Genomic DNA, 14,928 nt, shown 5'->3' on the forward strand with positions numbered 1-14,928 from the left:
ACACGTTACCCTACGATACTACTGCGTGAAGAGTGAGAAGGTAAAAGGTAGCTAAGGACTAAAGGTCACGAGTTCGTACCGGTAGGAACAATCGCAACGACAAGTGTGACAATTTTATCAGTATCGTATTTGTTTGTTAAGACGTTTGCCGACGACTTCGGACAGGTTTGCAACGCATAAAGATAATGAATAAACGGGCTCGCGGTAGTCCTGCGGCAATCGGCTCGGCGCGCGTACGCCGGCTATCACCTCGCCGATTAATAATAATTTGATTATCGACCCTAACGATGTCCTCGTAAACGAAAAACTTTTTCTTCCAAATCTTTGGTCCGTTACCGAGTGTTATTCGTACATCGGCGTGAAAGTGAGGGTAGATAGGGTTTAATAGTAGTGTATATCGGAGTCAGTATCGGTATCAGTATGTCGGAGGACGAGTCGGTGCCGCTGAAGCGCGCGGGCGGGGCCGGGCGCGGCGGCTGGCGCGCGGCGCTGTGGCGGCGGCTGCCGGCGCTCCGCTGGCTGCGCTCCTACGACCGCGAGGCCGCGGCCGCGGACGCGGTGGCGGGCGTCACGCTGGGCCTCACGCTGGTCCCGCAGAGCATCGCCTACGCCGCGCTCGCCAACCTGCCCGTCCACTACGGACTCTATTCCGCCTTCGTAGGTCGGTACTATTCACTGCCGTAAGGATAAGATATCAAAATCAAAATCAAAAATAGCTTTATTCAAGTAGGCTCCAAGAGCACTTTCGTATCGTCATTTTACAAATTAAAACTTTAAAAATAAATTATTATTTTTGTAAAAGTGAAGCTGCCACCGATTCGGAATGTAGATTCTGCAGAGGAGAATCGGCAAGAAACTCTCATATGTCTGCATTAACCGTTGACACTCATAAACGTGCAAGACCACTACTGCCAATACCCATTTGATGTTGTTTACCCACAATCTTTTTTTTTTCACTAAAGCGCTCTGAAGATGGATATCTTTAACAACAGTTGAATAACAACCGTTTATGACCCTTTTATCGTATATCCTAATTAATTTAGATATTAATTGTGTTAACTAAAATCGCGTGAATAAAATGTCCGCAGTTGTCCAAAATTCTAGATTTTTTGCGATGGAACTAAAATTATTAAGTGTGACAAATGAACTTTACTCTTGTTATGAAATTTAAAACACATTTCTAAGGATAACGATCCAAAATAGGTAATAAATTATCTACAAATAGTTAATGCGTACCGTAATTATGCTAAAAATTTACTCTCGTGATTATAATCGCAATACATTGACAAATCATGCCTACTGGTCCAAATATGGTATTTTGAACTTTTGATTACAAACGAACCACAAATTTTACTTTTTCCCACTGCAGGGCAAAGGCTTCTTCTATCTATAGTTTTACGGCCGAACCCAATATTCAATCTAAAGATAGAGATAGGTAGTTATCATCGACTGCTAATAACTAACTATCTATCCTTTGTAATTGTCCCAATAATTCGCATAAGGGACTACTATCTCCAGTTAGCTGTAGATAGACCGGCTACCTGAGCTCTCCCTTACATTCCAGTACACGCAGCGTCACAGACGGCCTCAGTTATGTTACACAGATATTTTGTAGTATTTAAATTTGTCATACAAATTTTATTCATATTAAAGTAATCTTGTTTTATAAAAATATGGACAAATTAATTTTTACACAGACTTTTTAATTTATAATAAGTGATATTATTTTAATATGAAGTGCATGGTAAATCTAGTAACGAAACGTTTTAACACGACACGAAAAGACGCTACGAGGCCATTACGTTTTATTGAATCGTCGTTTCGTTTGAATTTGTATAATTTTTTTACAAATCAAAATTCAAATTATACAAATCATTGCAAATTATACAATGATTCACCAAATTGTTTGTTTTATTCACAAGATGAGTAAAGTAAGTATTATTTCACAAGAAACTTATTATTTTTATTCAATTAATTGTTGCAAAAGAGCAATATCACTTGAACTGCTACTTGAACTTGAGTCTGCCATTATTTTTCACTCGAAATTAATTTTATTTTAAACAAAGAAAATACTTTTGCAATTAATAAATCTTAGTTATCCCCCGCAAACTATAGATCGGATATTGTTGTTACTAAAGATCACCAACGTTACTGACAGATAGAACTCTATTATTATTGGGACGCTTAAACTGTCATTTTCATACGAACTGTTATCCCTGGTAAGCTATCCTCCCTCTCGTCGATAGATAGCTTTGAAGGATAAGATTGCCTATCGTCGACAAGTTTATTGGGTCAGTAAAATGAATGATAGATAGATGTTTCTGTCTCTAGTAGGACATAACCAGAGATAGACTGAATATTGGGTTCGGCCGTTAGAGTTGAAGAAATTGGGAATGGTTCACTTGGAAGAGGGGATGAAAGACAAAACGTGTTATTTATTCAGTAAATTGTAATGAATTCATGCTTTGTAAGATTTCACTCCTTACTTTTTGTTAGAAACTATTTCAAGTTTGATACATGTTTTTTCCTCTAGAGTATATTCACAGGTTGACCATCTCTGTCACTCTGATTTCTTTACACTGAAAGTTTCGATGCTATCGAACCCGCGGTCGCCAGCGCAATAGCCAGTGCTGTGACCGCTGCGCCAACGCGTCGTCAAAAAATTTAACTTATCTTCACGATAAGTAAATCTAATATTATCTTGTATTAGAATGTCTAGTATTAGAATAACCGAAAATTAATATTTAAATTTAACGAGTGTCAACCCGCACTTGACATTTTAAGTAAATATAGTTTATGTAAATATGTACGCGTACTATCCGTAGATTATTTTGTGAAACTGTCACACACTTTGTCCACATAAGAAGAAAACAAACTTGTTCGTGAAATTATCGGCTCTTCAAACAGTGGGTCGATGTATCTTTTGAGAGCACAACAATCGCTTCGATAACAAAATACAGGAAACTACTTCATTTACTTGTGTTTAAGAAGAAGTCTGTTGAACTTAACTGAATAGAAGTTAACTTACATCGAAGTTAGGAAATGTCTGAGATCTCATTCTTAACGTAGAATCGTACACACGAGGCCGAACACAGGAACGAATGGTTGAATTTTCTAATCAGACACTTATATTTTCAAACACTAAATATCTATAAGTATAATTATTAATACGTGAAGCCAGAACTGTACCTTTTTACGATAATTGTGCAAACGGAGGAGGGTGACATTTCTCACACTTATAGTTTTATACAGAGAATAAGTGCAGAATGCTAATATTTTTTTAAAACTAGTTGTGCCCGCGACTGCTTCCGCATGGAATGGTGATTTTGGACAGCATTTTTTGGATATATCGTTTGAACATTTTTGAATATCATATCAAAAATTGACCGCTCCAGCGGGGTTCGAACCCGCGTCTCCGACTGACCGTGTCACTGACACCTTCCTAATGTGTGGTTAACCCAAAAATAAAAATCGTAGATATATATCTTTTGGTTTGTTTTGGATTATAAACACCGTCGTTTAGATATTTAGGTACATTTTCAATGTGATTCTTTAAATTGGCATAAATGTTTTATTTATAAATCGATTGACATGAAACACACTAAATGTTAAGTGAAACTTACCATAAAATATTAGTGAAAACCACATCTAAGCTGGATAAGCCTGAGATTAGCGTGTACAAAAGCACAGACAAACAGATAGCAATTCTAACAATTATTGTTTTGGGTGCTATTTGTATTGATAAAGGTCCCAATAATATTTTTTCTCATATATCTTCCATGTACAGACAGTGATCTGTTACATTTTTATTATAAGTATGATGACGATGGTGATGATGATTATGCATAAAAATACATGAATGAAATCTATATATATTCGACATACACACGCATATATACTCTTTTGTTTAATGTTCCAACTTATAATTTAAATTAATTATGGTCGAATTTCGACCGCTGGGCGATCACTAGTAATATTACGTTCACGTAAATAACTGGATTAGAAACTTCCACGCAGGCACGATGCTGTATGTGTTGCTGGGCACGGTTAAGGAGGTATCCATCGGGCCCACGAGCCTCATGGCGCTGTTCACGCTGCAAGTGTGTCGCGACTTGCCCATTGACTTCATGGTGCTGCTCACCTTCCTGTCCGGCTGCATCGTGCTACTCATGGGTCTTCTTCGTCTTGGTGAGTGGATATTTAAATTTTATATGCAACTGAACGGTGAATAAAGACAGTTTCGTATTGACGTTTCTGATACAAAACCCCTCAGCCGTTGTATTTCCATATAATTTTTTCATTGGTTAATTTCAAGGGAAGAATCAGTAGTCATTTTTATGATTCTTGATGACTAAGTATAGTAATAGTGGTAATACATTTTTTTAAACAAATTTGTCAGTAAAATAGTTGCTTTATTAAAATTTACATTAATGTAGGTTTGTTAAATCTTCTGAAAAACCTATCCTTAGGCAACTTCCGCTAACAACGCTAAAACTGAAAACTATAAGCCAACGCCTAGGTTAGTGACGTCGTTATACTAGATTTATGACAAGACCGTGTTACGTTATACATACGAGTATACGTGTGTGTTTGTAAAAGATAAGATCAAATTAATTTAGGAATATTTGTAAATGTTAAGAAATATTTGTTTAAAATTTTATTGTAAAGACTGCGATCTCGCAACAAAAACACCGCAACATATTTAAATTTAATTTTCTTGCGACAACATGATACAGAAACAGACAAGGTTTCAAGTGTCAGAAATATATTATTATTTCGTTTTAATTAATAAAAATGGTTACTAGGTTACATTATTCATTTAAGTTTTTTATTCTACATCTAGTGACATTTTCATTATTCTTACATTATAAGCTGCACCGCATTTGAGACGCCTTTAGTATAAAAAACGTAGTTATCGACGATCGTCTGACGTCAGATGCTGCTCGTTGCTAAACCCCCGTTTTAATTAAAATATTGGCCGTCGGTTAGATTTCCTGGTGGATCTGATCTCGCCGGCGGTGACGATGGGCTTCACGGCGGCGACGGCACTGATCATCGTGGCGGCGCAGCTCAAGGGGCTGGTGGGGCTGAGCTTCGTGGCGGAGTCCCCGCTCGCCGACCTGCGCCTGCTGGCGGGCCGCCTGCGGCTGGCGCGCGCGCCCGACTGCGCGCTGTCCGCCGCCTGCTGCGCCACGCTGCTGCTGCTCAGGGTGAAGCCCCCTCAGTCCCCGCCCTCTGCATTTTGTCTTAATTCATAGAGCGGCAAATTAAAATGGCAGTGTCATGGTGGTGTGTCAGTCATGGTGGTGAGTAAAGTGGCCAGAGCGCCTGGTGCTTAAAAGAAGCTTTTGCAGGCGGAAATATTATTTGTAGTATAATAAAAAATCCATTTAACTTTTTGACTTTAGTATAGATTTTAAAAGCCAATTTTTTGACAGCCGTATTTGAAATGATTTATTTTAACGTATTTTACATACTTTTTTTTTTAAATTAGGTCTTCTTTGTTATTACAGTCATTAAAAGATATTCGAGTGAGCTCGAAGCGCTACAAGTTGAAGAAAGCGCTGTGGTTCATTTCAATCTCCCGCAACGCGTTAGTAGTGTTCGTCGCCTCCACCTACGCCTTTTGCACCTACGACCCCAAGCAACCTTTGTTCAAATTGTCAGGTATAATTTAATTTATAATGTATGACATTTTTATGTATATTACTTACCGGAATGTTACTCTTTTTTAAGAGAATAGTTTATTGTTTTAATGGCTCAGCCAAACTACAATTACTTAAGTGTTCAGTACGCTTGATTTTTTTTTTCGGAATTTCTATGAAATTATTAATTACCTAAAATTGAAGAGGGGCTCACCATTAAATATCTTGCTTTAAGCCTGAGGAATTCACACTGGGGATGTCCCTTGGGGACAAATAAGGCCACAAGCGCACAACAAATAGTACTGGTCGGAAGCAAGGTTGCCAGAAAACTGGATACGTACTGTGTTGACAGGATGGGTAAATAAATAACGCCATCTTAAAATATCTTTGAATTAAAAGGTTTTTATCTATGTACGGCAGGTAAAGTGGAGCCCGGCCTGCCTAAGATTAGTCTGCCACCATTCAGCACGGTAGTGAATAACCAAACGGTCGGTTTTCTTGAGATGACGACGACGCTAGGTTCCAGCCTGCTTATGCTTCCGTTCGTCATGGTGATTGCGAACATTTCCATTGCAAAAGCCTTTAGTAAGTAGTGTTCCTTATTTTTCTCGATCTAGATATTCACGATTCCGCACAATAAGCTATACTAGTACTTTCACACATATGTATTCTTTTTTGCTCTTAAAAACACATTGACCGTTTTCAATTACAAAAAATTTGTTGGTAAGGACTAAGGTCGAACTTATTTCTAAAAGAAATCTCTTTCAGTTAACCTATGACGGTGAGAAATGATGGCACAGCAGTTCAAAATCTGGAGCAGTCCAGACTGGGGAAGTACCTCGACCTTACAGAAGATTCTGTAAGGTCGAGGTACTTTATCATAGTAAAATAATACTGCTTTCAAGCAGTGTTGTGTTCCAGTTGGTGAGTGAGGTGACCAGAGCTCCTGGGGAGAACAAGGGATGGGGTCGGTAACGCGCTTGCGGTAATCGGCTTGAAAGCAGTTATATTTTGCTGTGGTAACTAATCGTTCACCTTTAGATGAACCGTACGCATGTTTGCCGACCTAGTTGTATAAAACAAAAAAACAAAATTAGTTGGTGCTGTATGGTTACCTTAGTTAGAATATAGCCACCACCTCTCTTCCCGTGGGTGTCGTAAGAGGTGACTAAGGGATAACACAGTTCCACTACCATCTTAGAACTTAAAAACCATCCAACTGCTGGCTTTGAAATACATAGGCCGAAAACGGGCAGCAGCGTCTTCGGTGCTACAAAGCCAGCCCTGCGGTTACCAACCCGCCCGCCCAGCGTGGTGACTATGGGCAAAACACACGAGTTCAGACCATTTGGCGCTAACTTGTGGAGGCCTATGTCCAGCAGTGGACTGTATTAGGCTGCAGTGAGTGAAGTGAATTGGTAATCGGAGAATGAACAAAAACTAGTGAAGGCTATCATTGCTAACTTTTAAACAAGAACGAATAGTTGAGTAGCGGTGGTGGTGTGTCGACAGGCTCGGGCGGGCGCGTGGACGCGTCGCAGGAGATGGTGACGCTGGGCGTGTGCAACGCGCTGGGCTCGCTGCTGCGCGCCATGCCCACGTGCGGCGCCTTCACGCGCTCCGCCGTCTCGCACGCGTCCGGCGTGCGCACGCCCGCCGCCGGCCTCTACTCCGGTAACTGTCGAGCAGTGCCCAGTACTGTCGCAGGAGATGGTGACGCTGGGCGTGTGCAACGCGCTGGGCTCGCTGCTGCGCGCCATGCCCACGTGCGGCGCCTTCACGCGCTCCGCCGTCTCGCACGCGTCCGGCGTGCGCACGCCCGCCGCCGGCCTCTACTCCGGTAACTGTCGAGCAGTGCCCAGTACTGTCGCAGGAGATGGTGACGCTGGGCGTGTGCAACGCGCTGGGCTCGCTGCTGCGCGCCATGCCCACGTGCGGCGCCTTCACGCGCTCCGCCGTCTCGCACGCGTCCGGCGTGCGCACGCCCGCCGCCGGCCTCTACTCCGGTAACTGTCGAGCAGTGCCCAGTACTGTCGCAGGAGATGGTGACGCTGGGCGTGTGCAACGCGCTGGGCTCGCTGCTGCGCGCCATGCCCACGTGCGGCGCCTTCACGCGCTCCGCCGTCTCGCACGCGTCCGGCGTGCGCACGCCCGCCGCCGGCCTCTACTCCGGTAACTGTCGAGCAGTGCCCAGTACTGTCGCAGGAGATGGTGACGCTGGGCGTGTGCAACGCGCTGGGCTCGCTGCTGCGCGCCATGCCCACGTGCGGCGCCTTCACGCGCTCCGCCGTCTCGCACGCGTCCGGCGTGCGCACGCCCGCCGCCGGCCTCTACTCCGGTAACTGTCGAGCAGTGCCCAGTACTGTCGCAGGAGATGGTGACGCTGGGCGTGTGCAACGCGCTGGGCTCGCTGCTGCGCGCCATGCCCACGTGCGGCGCCTTCACGCGCTCCGCCGTCTCGCACGCGTCCGGCGTGCGCACGCCCGCCGCCGGCCTCTACTCCGGTAACTGTCGAGCAGTGCCCAGTACTGTCGCAGGAGATGGTGACGCTGGGCGTGTGCAACGCGCTGGGCTCGCTGCTGCGCGCCATGCCCACGTGCGGCGCCTTCACGCGCTCCGCCGTCTCGCACGCGTCCGGCGTGCGCACGCCCGCCGCCGGCCTCTACTCCGGTAACTGTCGAGCAGTGCCCAGTACTGTTGCAGGAGATGGTGACGCTGGGCGTGTGCAACGCGCTGGGCTCGCTGCTGCGCGCCATGCCCACGTGCGGCGCCTTCACGCGCTCCGCCGTCTCGCACGCGTCCGGCGTGCGCACGCCCGCCGCCGGCCTCTACTCCGGTAACTGTCGAGCAGTGCCCAGTACTGTCGCAGGAGATGGTGACGCTGGGCGTGTGCAACGCGCTGGGCTCGCTGCTGCGCGCCATGCCCACGTGCGGCGCCTTCACGCGCTCCGCCGTCTCGCACGCGTCCGGCGTGCGCACGCCCGCCGCCGGCCTCTACTCCGGTAACTGTCGAGCAGTGCCCAGTACTGTCGCAGGAGATGGTGACGCTGGGCGTGTGCAACGCGCTGGGCTCGCTGCTGCGCGCCATGCCCACGTGCGGCGCCTTCACGCGCTCCGCCGTCTCGCACGCGTCCGGCGTGCGCACGCCCGCCGCCGGCCTCTACTCCGGTAACTGTCGAGCAGTGCCCAGTACTGTCGCAGGAGATGGTGACGCTGGGCGTGTGCAACGCGCTGGGCTCGCTGCTGCGCGCCATGCCCACGTGCGGCGCCTTCACGCGCTCCGCCGTCTCGCACGCGTCCGGCGTGCGCACGCCCGCCGCCGGCCTCTACTCCGGTAACTGTCGAGCAGTGCCCAGTACTGTCGCAGGAGATGGTGACGCTGGGCGTGTGCAACGCGCTGGGCTCGCTGCTGCGCGCCATGCCCACGTGCGGCGCCTTCACGCGCTCCGCCGTCTCGCACGCGTCCGGCGTGCGCACGCCCGCCGCCGGCCTCTACTCCGGTAACTGTCGAGCAGTGCCCAGTACTGTCGCAGGAGATGGTGACGCTGGGCGTGTGCAACGCGCTGGGCTCGCTGCTGCGCGCCATGCCCACGTGCGGCGCCTTCACGCGCTCCGCCGTCTCGCACGCGTCCGGCGTGCGCACGCCCGCCGCCGGCCTCTACTCCGGTAACTGTCGAGCAGTGCCCAGTACTGTCGCAGGAGATGGTGACGCTGGGCGTGTGCAACGCGCTGGGCTCGCTGCTGCGCGCCATGCCCACGTGCGGCGCCTTCACGCGCTCCGCCGTCTCGCACGCGTCCGGCGTGCGCACGCCCGCCGCCGGCCTCTACTCCGGTAACTGTCGAGCAGTGCCCAGTACTGTCGCAGGAGATGGTGACGCTGGGCGTGTGCAACGCGCTGGGCTCGCTGCTGCGCGCCATGCCCACGTGCGGCGCCTTCACGCGCTCCGCCGTCTCGCACGCGTCCGGCGTGCGCACGCCCGCCGCCGGCCTCTACTCCGGTAACTGTCGAGCAGTGCCCAGTACTGTCGCAGGAGATGGTGACGCTGGGCGTGTGCAACGCGCTGGGCTCGCTGTTTTGCGCACTACCCACGTGCGCGCCTTTCACGTTCTAATTTCCCATTCTACCGCACGCTGTTAACGCCTTTTCGTAACTTATGTGCAGGATAAACTTTATCTACAACCGGTGAGACAGATTCGAAAAGCTTTATTTTGAACGTCAATTCAATTTCTGTATATTTCAGGTATCATCACGTTGTTGGCACTGAACTACCTCACTCAGTATTTCTTCTTCATACCGAAGGCGTGTCTATCGTCTGTTCTTATATGCGCTGTTATATTTATGGTAAGTATATTATTATTGTTTTGTATAAATTCTCTGTACTGTGTGGCTACGGGTACTGTGTGGCTACGGTACTAAAGAATTTAGCCACCCCCTCTCTTCCCGTGGGTGTCGTAAGAGGCGACTAAGGGATAACACAGTTCCACTACCACATTGGAACTTAAAAAGCCGACCGGTGGCGGGATAACCATCCAACTGCTAGCTTTGAAATACACAGGCCGAAGACGGGCAGCAGCGTCTTTGGTGCGACAAAGCCAGCACTGCGGTCACCAACCCGCCTGCCCAGCGTGGTGACTATGGGCAAAACACATGAGTTCACGCTATTTTTGGCGTAAACTTATGGAGGCCTATGTCCAGCAGTGGACTGTGATAGGCTGTAATGATGATGATAAATTCTCTAAAGCAACTACACGATTTCACGATTCAGTCTGTAACATACCATCGCTGAGGAGTGGGGAGAAGGGTCGGAGCTTGACCAAAAACAAAGAAACAACAAATTAATCCTTCTTCTTCATGGCGAAATAAGCCTATGCCCAGTATTGTGATAACAGGCTGAGTGACGTGAGCAATTTCATGTCAAGAAGTCAAAGTCGAATCGTATGAGTATTCAGACTGGCTCCACCCTCCAGATCGACGTGGGCGGGCTGCGGCGGCTGTGGCGGGCGCGGCGGCGCGAGGCGCTGGTGGCGCTGCTGACGGCGGCGGTGGGCGCGCTCGCCAGCGTGGAGGCCGCCGTGCTGAGCGGCGCGCTCGCCTCGCTGGCGGCGCTGCTGGCGGACCTGCTGCGCCTGCCGCCGCTGAGGCTGGCCACTGACCAGGTGGTGCCGCGCGTCCAGTGTCATGACGAGCCTTCGATACTTATCGACTAATATTTGAATATGAAGAAAATTTTCTCTACTTGTAAAATGTTCGACTTATACATTTCCATCATCTATCTCACTTTAATTATCATCATTATCTCTGATCTCTCATATTGTTGGTGCTCTTCCGTACGGCGTAATACAATGACGTATTGTACTACAATTTATAAACATTTCGCTACTCCTCCCAGATTTTTTTTTCTTCTGAAGGACTTATATTTTATTATTATTATAGGTTAAGCTGTTATTTTCGTCTAACACAGTATTCAAAATCAAGAATAGCTTTATTAAAATAGGCACATTTTTGATTTTAGTTTTAAATATCTTGCATGAATGGAATGTCACTCCATCCACATATCTTGCTCATTTTTGTAAGCCCGCACTGAATATTAAGCTTAACATAAAATGGTAGGTCATTTATATATATTAAAAAAAGAAAAGGACCTAGAATCGATCCCTGAGAAACTTCCATTTTCGGTATGGATCCAGAAGACTTCGTTTTGTTTATTGATACGTATTGAATGCTATTAGTTAGATATGAATCAATGAGATTAAGAGCTTTACCGTTAATATTCAAGCTTACTTACTTTATGGAATCCCGTGGTCCACGCAATCGCGCCTTTGATAAGTCATAAAAGATACCAATAGGATATTGTGACCTCTTCCGAGCGTCATATATACTCGTACGCTTGAGAAGTTACATCGGCATCTGTCGTAGAGCGTACTTTTAGTGAAACCACATTGTTCATTGTCAAAAACGCCGTTAACCTTAAAATAAATAATTGTGTTTGCTCGCAAACGAAAAAAAAACCGACTTCAATTACATCGACAAGTAATACAACGTAGATCGATGAAAAAATAGTCAAGTAACTACGCGTTATCAAAGATTACTCAAAAAGTAGTTATCAGATCTCAATAAAATTTATATGTGACAACATGACAAACACCAGCTATCGATTAAATTAAAAATTATTAAAATCGGTACACCCAGTAAAAAGTTATTGCGGATTTTCAAGAAGTTTCCTCAATTTCTCTGGGATCCCATCATCAAATCCTGGTTTCCTTATCATGGTACTAAACTAGGGATATCTTCTTTCCAACAAAAAAAGAATTATCAAAATCGGTACACCCAGTAAAAAGTTATTGCGGATTTTCAAGAATTTCCGTCAATTTCTCTGGGATCCCATCATCAGATCCTGGTTTCCTTATCATGGTACTAAACTTGAGATATCTCCTTTCCAACAAAAAAAGAATTATCAAAATCGGTACATCCAGTAGAAAGTTATGCGGTATAATACAACGTAGGTCGACGAAAAAAGCGTCAAGTAAAAACGCATTATTAGATATAACTCGAAAAGTAGTTGTTAGATCTCAAATAAATTTAAATGGGACCAATTGGCACACACCACCTTTCGATTAAAACATAATTTGTCGAAATCGGTCTACCCGGTCAAAAGTTCTGATGTAACATACATAAAAAAAAAAAAAAAAAAAAAAAATACAGTCGAATTGAGAACCTCCTCCTTTTTTGGAAGTCGGTTAAAAAGAAGTTAGTTTAGTATATTTTTTCTAAAAGTTTTACCTCAGGACAGGTTTATAATTACTGGAATCATTTAGATTTCCTTTGTTTTTAATGGGAAAACTACTATATTTTGACAAATCTCGAACAGAAACCACTTTAAGAGCATTGCTAAAAATTAATGCTAAGTACGGAGCGAGATCATCATTATAGGCAGTGGTCGATTTTAAAATGTACTAAGTGCCTAGTGCGAGTTTTTTTTAATCCGTTTCGCAATAACGGATGTAAATTTTAACTTTATTTTGTATGGGAAATTCGGCATTTCAACCTAGTTCTCGCGTTTGCCGCTAGATGACTCTGTATCGATTGTATCGTATACTATTGTTAATCGTCTAGGCTGCAGTGTTTATATCCCCATGCAAAATAATCTTCACTATAAACGCGTTTCTCTCATGTTTCTGTGAATAAAACTCGCACTAGGCACTCTGAAGTGTCGTCAACGTACAACACGGTACGCAGGCGGGGCGCGGCGCGCTGGTGGCGCGGCCGCGCGCGCTGGTGTACGCGAACGCCGAGCGCGCGGCGGCGAGCGTGCGGCGCGCGCTGGCCGAGCGCGGGCTGCGCGCGCTGCTCGTGGACTGCGGCGCGCTGGCGCTGCTCGACCACTCCGCCGAGCAGGTGCGACGCGCAGCTCGTCGCTTTGGGGCGCTTCAGTCGATTGAATTTGCTTTAGGACCTGGACGATTACTTTGTGTATCACGCATATCCTTAATTGTGTGTTATGTATTTTATAAAAATCGCCTTATCGACGTTGCGCTATTTCCCTTATTGTCCTGCTAAAAACTTGTGAAATATCTAAGATTTTTATTTTTGTGTTACCCACATTAGGAATTCTAAACATTTTTGAATATCATATCAAAAATTGACCGCTCCAGCGGGGTTCGAACCCGCGTCTCCGACTTACCGTGTCGGCGCTCTAGCCAATTAAGCTATGGAACGATGCACCCGCTCGAGCGAAATTTTCGATATGATAATTTTTAATTTTCGGTTTAAGCGAACCGTGGCGCCGTCTATAGTGAGCTCTTTACAGAAACCCGTAACTATTCAAAGTTTCATATTACAATGAAAATCTTTGACAGGAGACGACACCGTGCTATTTTTAATATCTAAGATTTTTATTTTTGTGTTACCCACATTAGGAATTCTAAACATTTCAACGACAACATTTAAACATTTAAACGACACGGTAAGTCGGAGACGCGGGTTCGAACCCCGCTGGAGCGGTCAATTTTTGATATGATATTCAAAAACTTGTGAAATTTTTTATTTTTGAGTTGGGGGGTCATTTTGTTTTAGTATCTTCTCGGTAACAAATCTACCGCATTGAACCAGGTGCTCGAGCGACTGGTGCAGGAGCTGGAGGGCTCGGGGCGGCCGGTCGTGTTCTTCCGCGCGAGCGCCGACGTGGCGCGCTGCCTGCGCCGCGTGCCCACGCTGCGCACCGCTGCGCTGCGCGACACGACGCTGCGCGCTGCGCTGGCGCACTGCGCCGCACCTCCCGCCGCGGTCAACGCTGACGACGCTTCAGCCTCGCTGCTGGGCCACGGCGGACGCGACCACGATAAAGTCTGATTCGTCTCTGGGAGGACAACATACTTGGTGCTTGCGTTTAAATTAAAAACTGTGATAGAAGACACTGGATTTGTAAGATACTTAAAGTTTTTTTTTGTATTATAATATCCGATTTTCGACAGAGGTTTATTTATATAGCATAATGTTAGTACAGATTGTTTGCTCACTAAAAACGAGCAGGAGCTCCTTGTAAATTTTGTGTTAAACTTTTGTTGCCAAATACAGATGCAACATTTTGTGCGATTCACAAATATGGAAAAAAGTAGGTACAAGAACTACAAGATAAGCTTGCAATTTGCTTTATTATAAAAATGGAACAAAGCTTATATACTTAAATAAGTTATTAAACCAAAGACTATTATTACCGGCATTAATTACAGTGATAAGAAAAATATATTTAATTGTTTAAAAAAAAAAACCGGCAGGGACTAATCGGTCCAGAGTACCATAGTATTAAGATTGTGTAAGTTCTGTGATCATCAAGTGACCATGAAATGTTCTAAACTGTACCGTACATAACAAAAAAAGGAAATTTGACATAATGTTGGTAATTTGGTATGTCATCATTATTTGATATGTTTAATAAAATCAATATGTCGATTAAAATTTGTGTTGTAGCAAGATAGAATTTAAGGTTTTGTTTTATTAAACATTAAATATTTCTTGAGAAAATATTAATTGACTTTGAAATGATTTTTTATCCTTTCCTTAATTTTTATATTAATACATGAAGCAAAAACTTTGTACCCCTTTTTACTACAATTGCGCGAACGGAGGCGTATAAAATTTCGCTCACTTATAGTTTATATAGAGACGGTGTGCAGAATACTAATATTTTTTTTTTTAATTATGCATTCAAACTACATTAAATCAATAAAAACAGTACATACACTACCATGTATTTGACATACAAACGCTTGTTTATTATTATAG

The 14,928-nt window shown here is 45.2% G+C and overlaps 1 protein-coding gene across 1 annotated transcript; it reads left to right on the forward strand.

Annotated features, from left to right (window-relative positions):
* The first annotated feature begins 420 nt into the window (after window positions 1-420).
* On the forward strand, window positions 421-13,995 carry LOC123657140 (sodium-independent sulfate anion transporter-like). Its single transcript, XM_045592718.1, has 10 exons — window positions 421-661; window positions 4,018-4,188; window positions 4,990-5,210; window positions 5,514-5,667; window positions 6,066-6,230; window positions 7,158-7,319; window positions 9,887-9,987; window positions 10,614-10,802; window positions 12,883-13,041; window positions 13,756-13,995. Exons 1-10 carry the CDS (start codon window positions 421-423, stop codon window positions 13,993-13,995), a joined length of 1,803 nt encoding a protein of 600 aa, XP_045448674.1.
* The last annotated feature ends 933 nt before the right edge of the window (window positions 13,996-14,928 follow it).

Source organism: Melitaea cinxia, chromosome 10, assembly GCF_905220565.1.
Source record: "Melitaea cinxia chromosome 10, ilMelCinx1.1, whole genome shotgun sequence".
NCBI lineage: Eukaryota > Metazoa > Arthropoda > Insecta > Lepidoptera > Nymphalidae > Melitaea > Melitaea cinxia.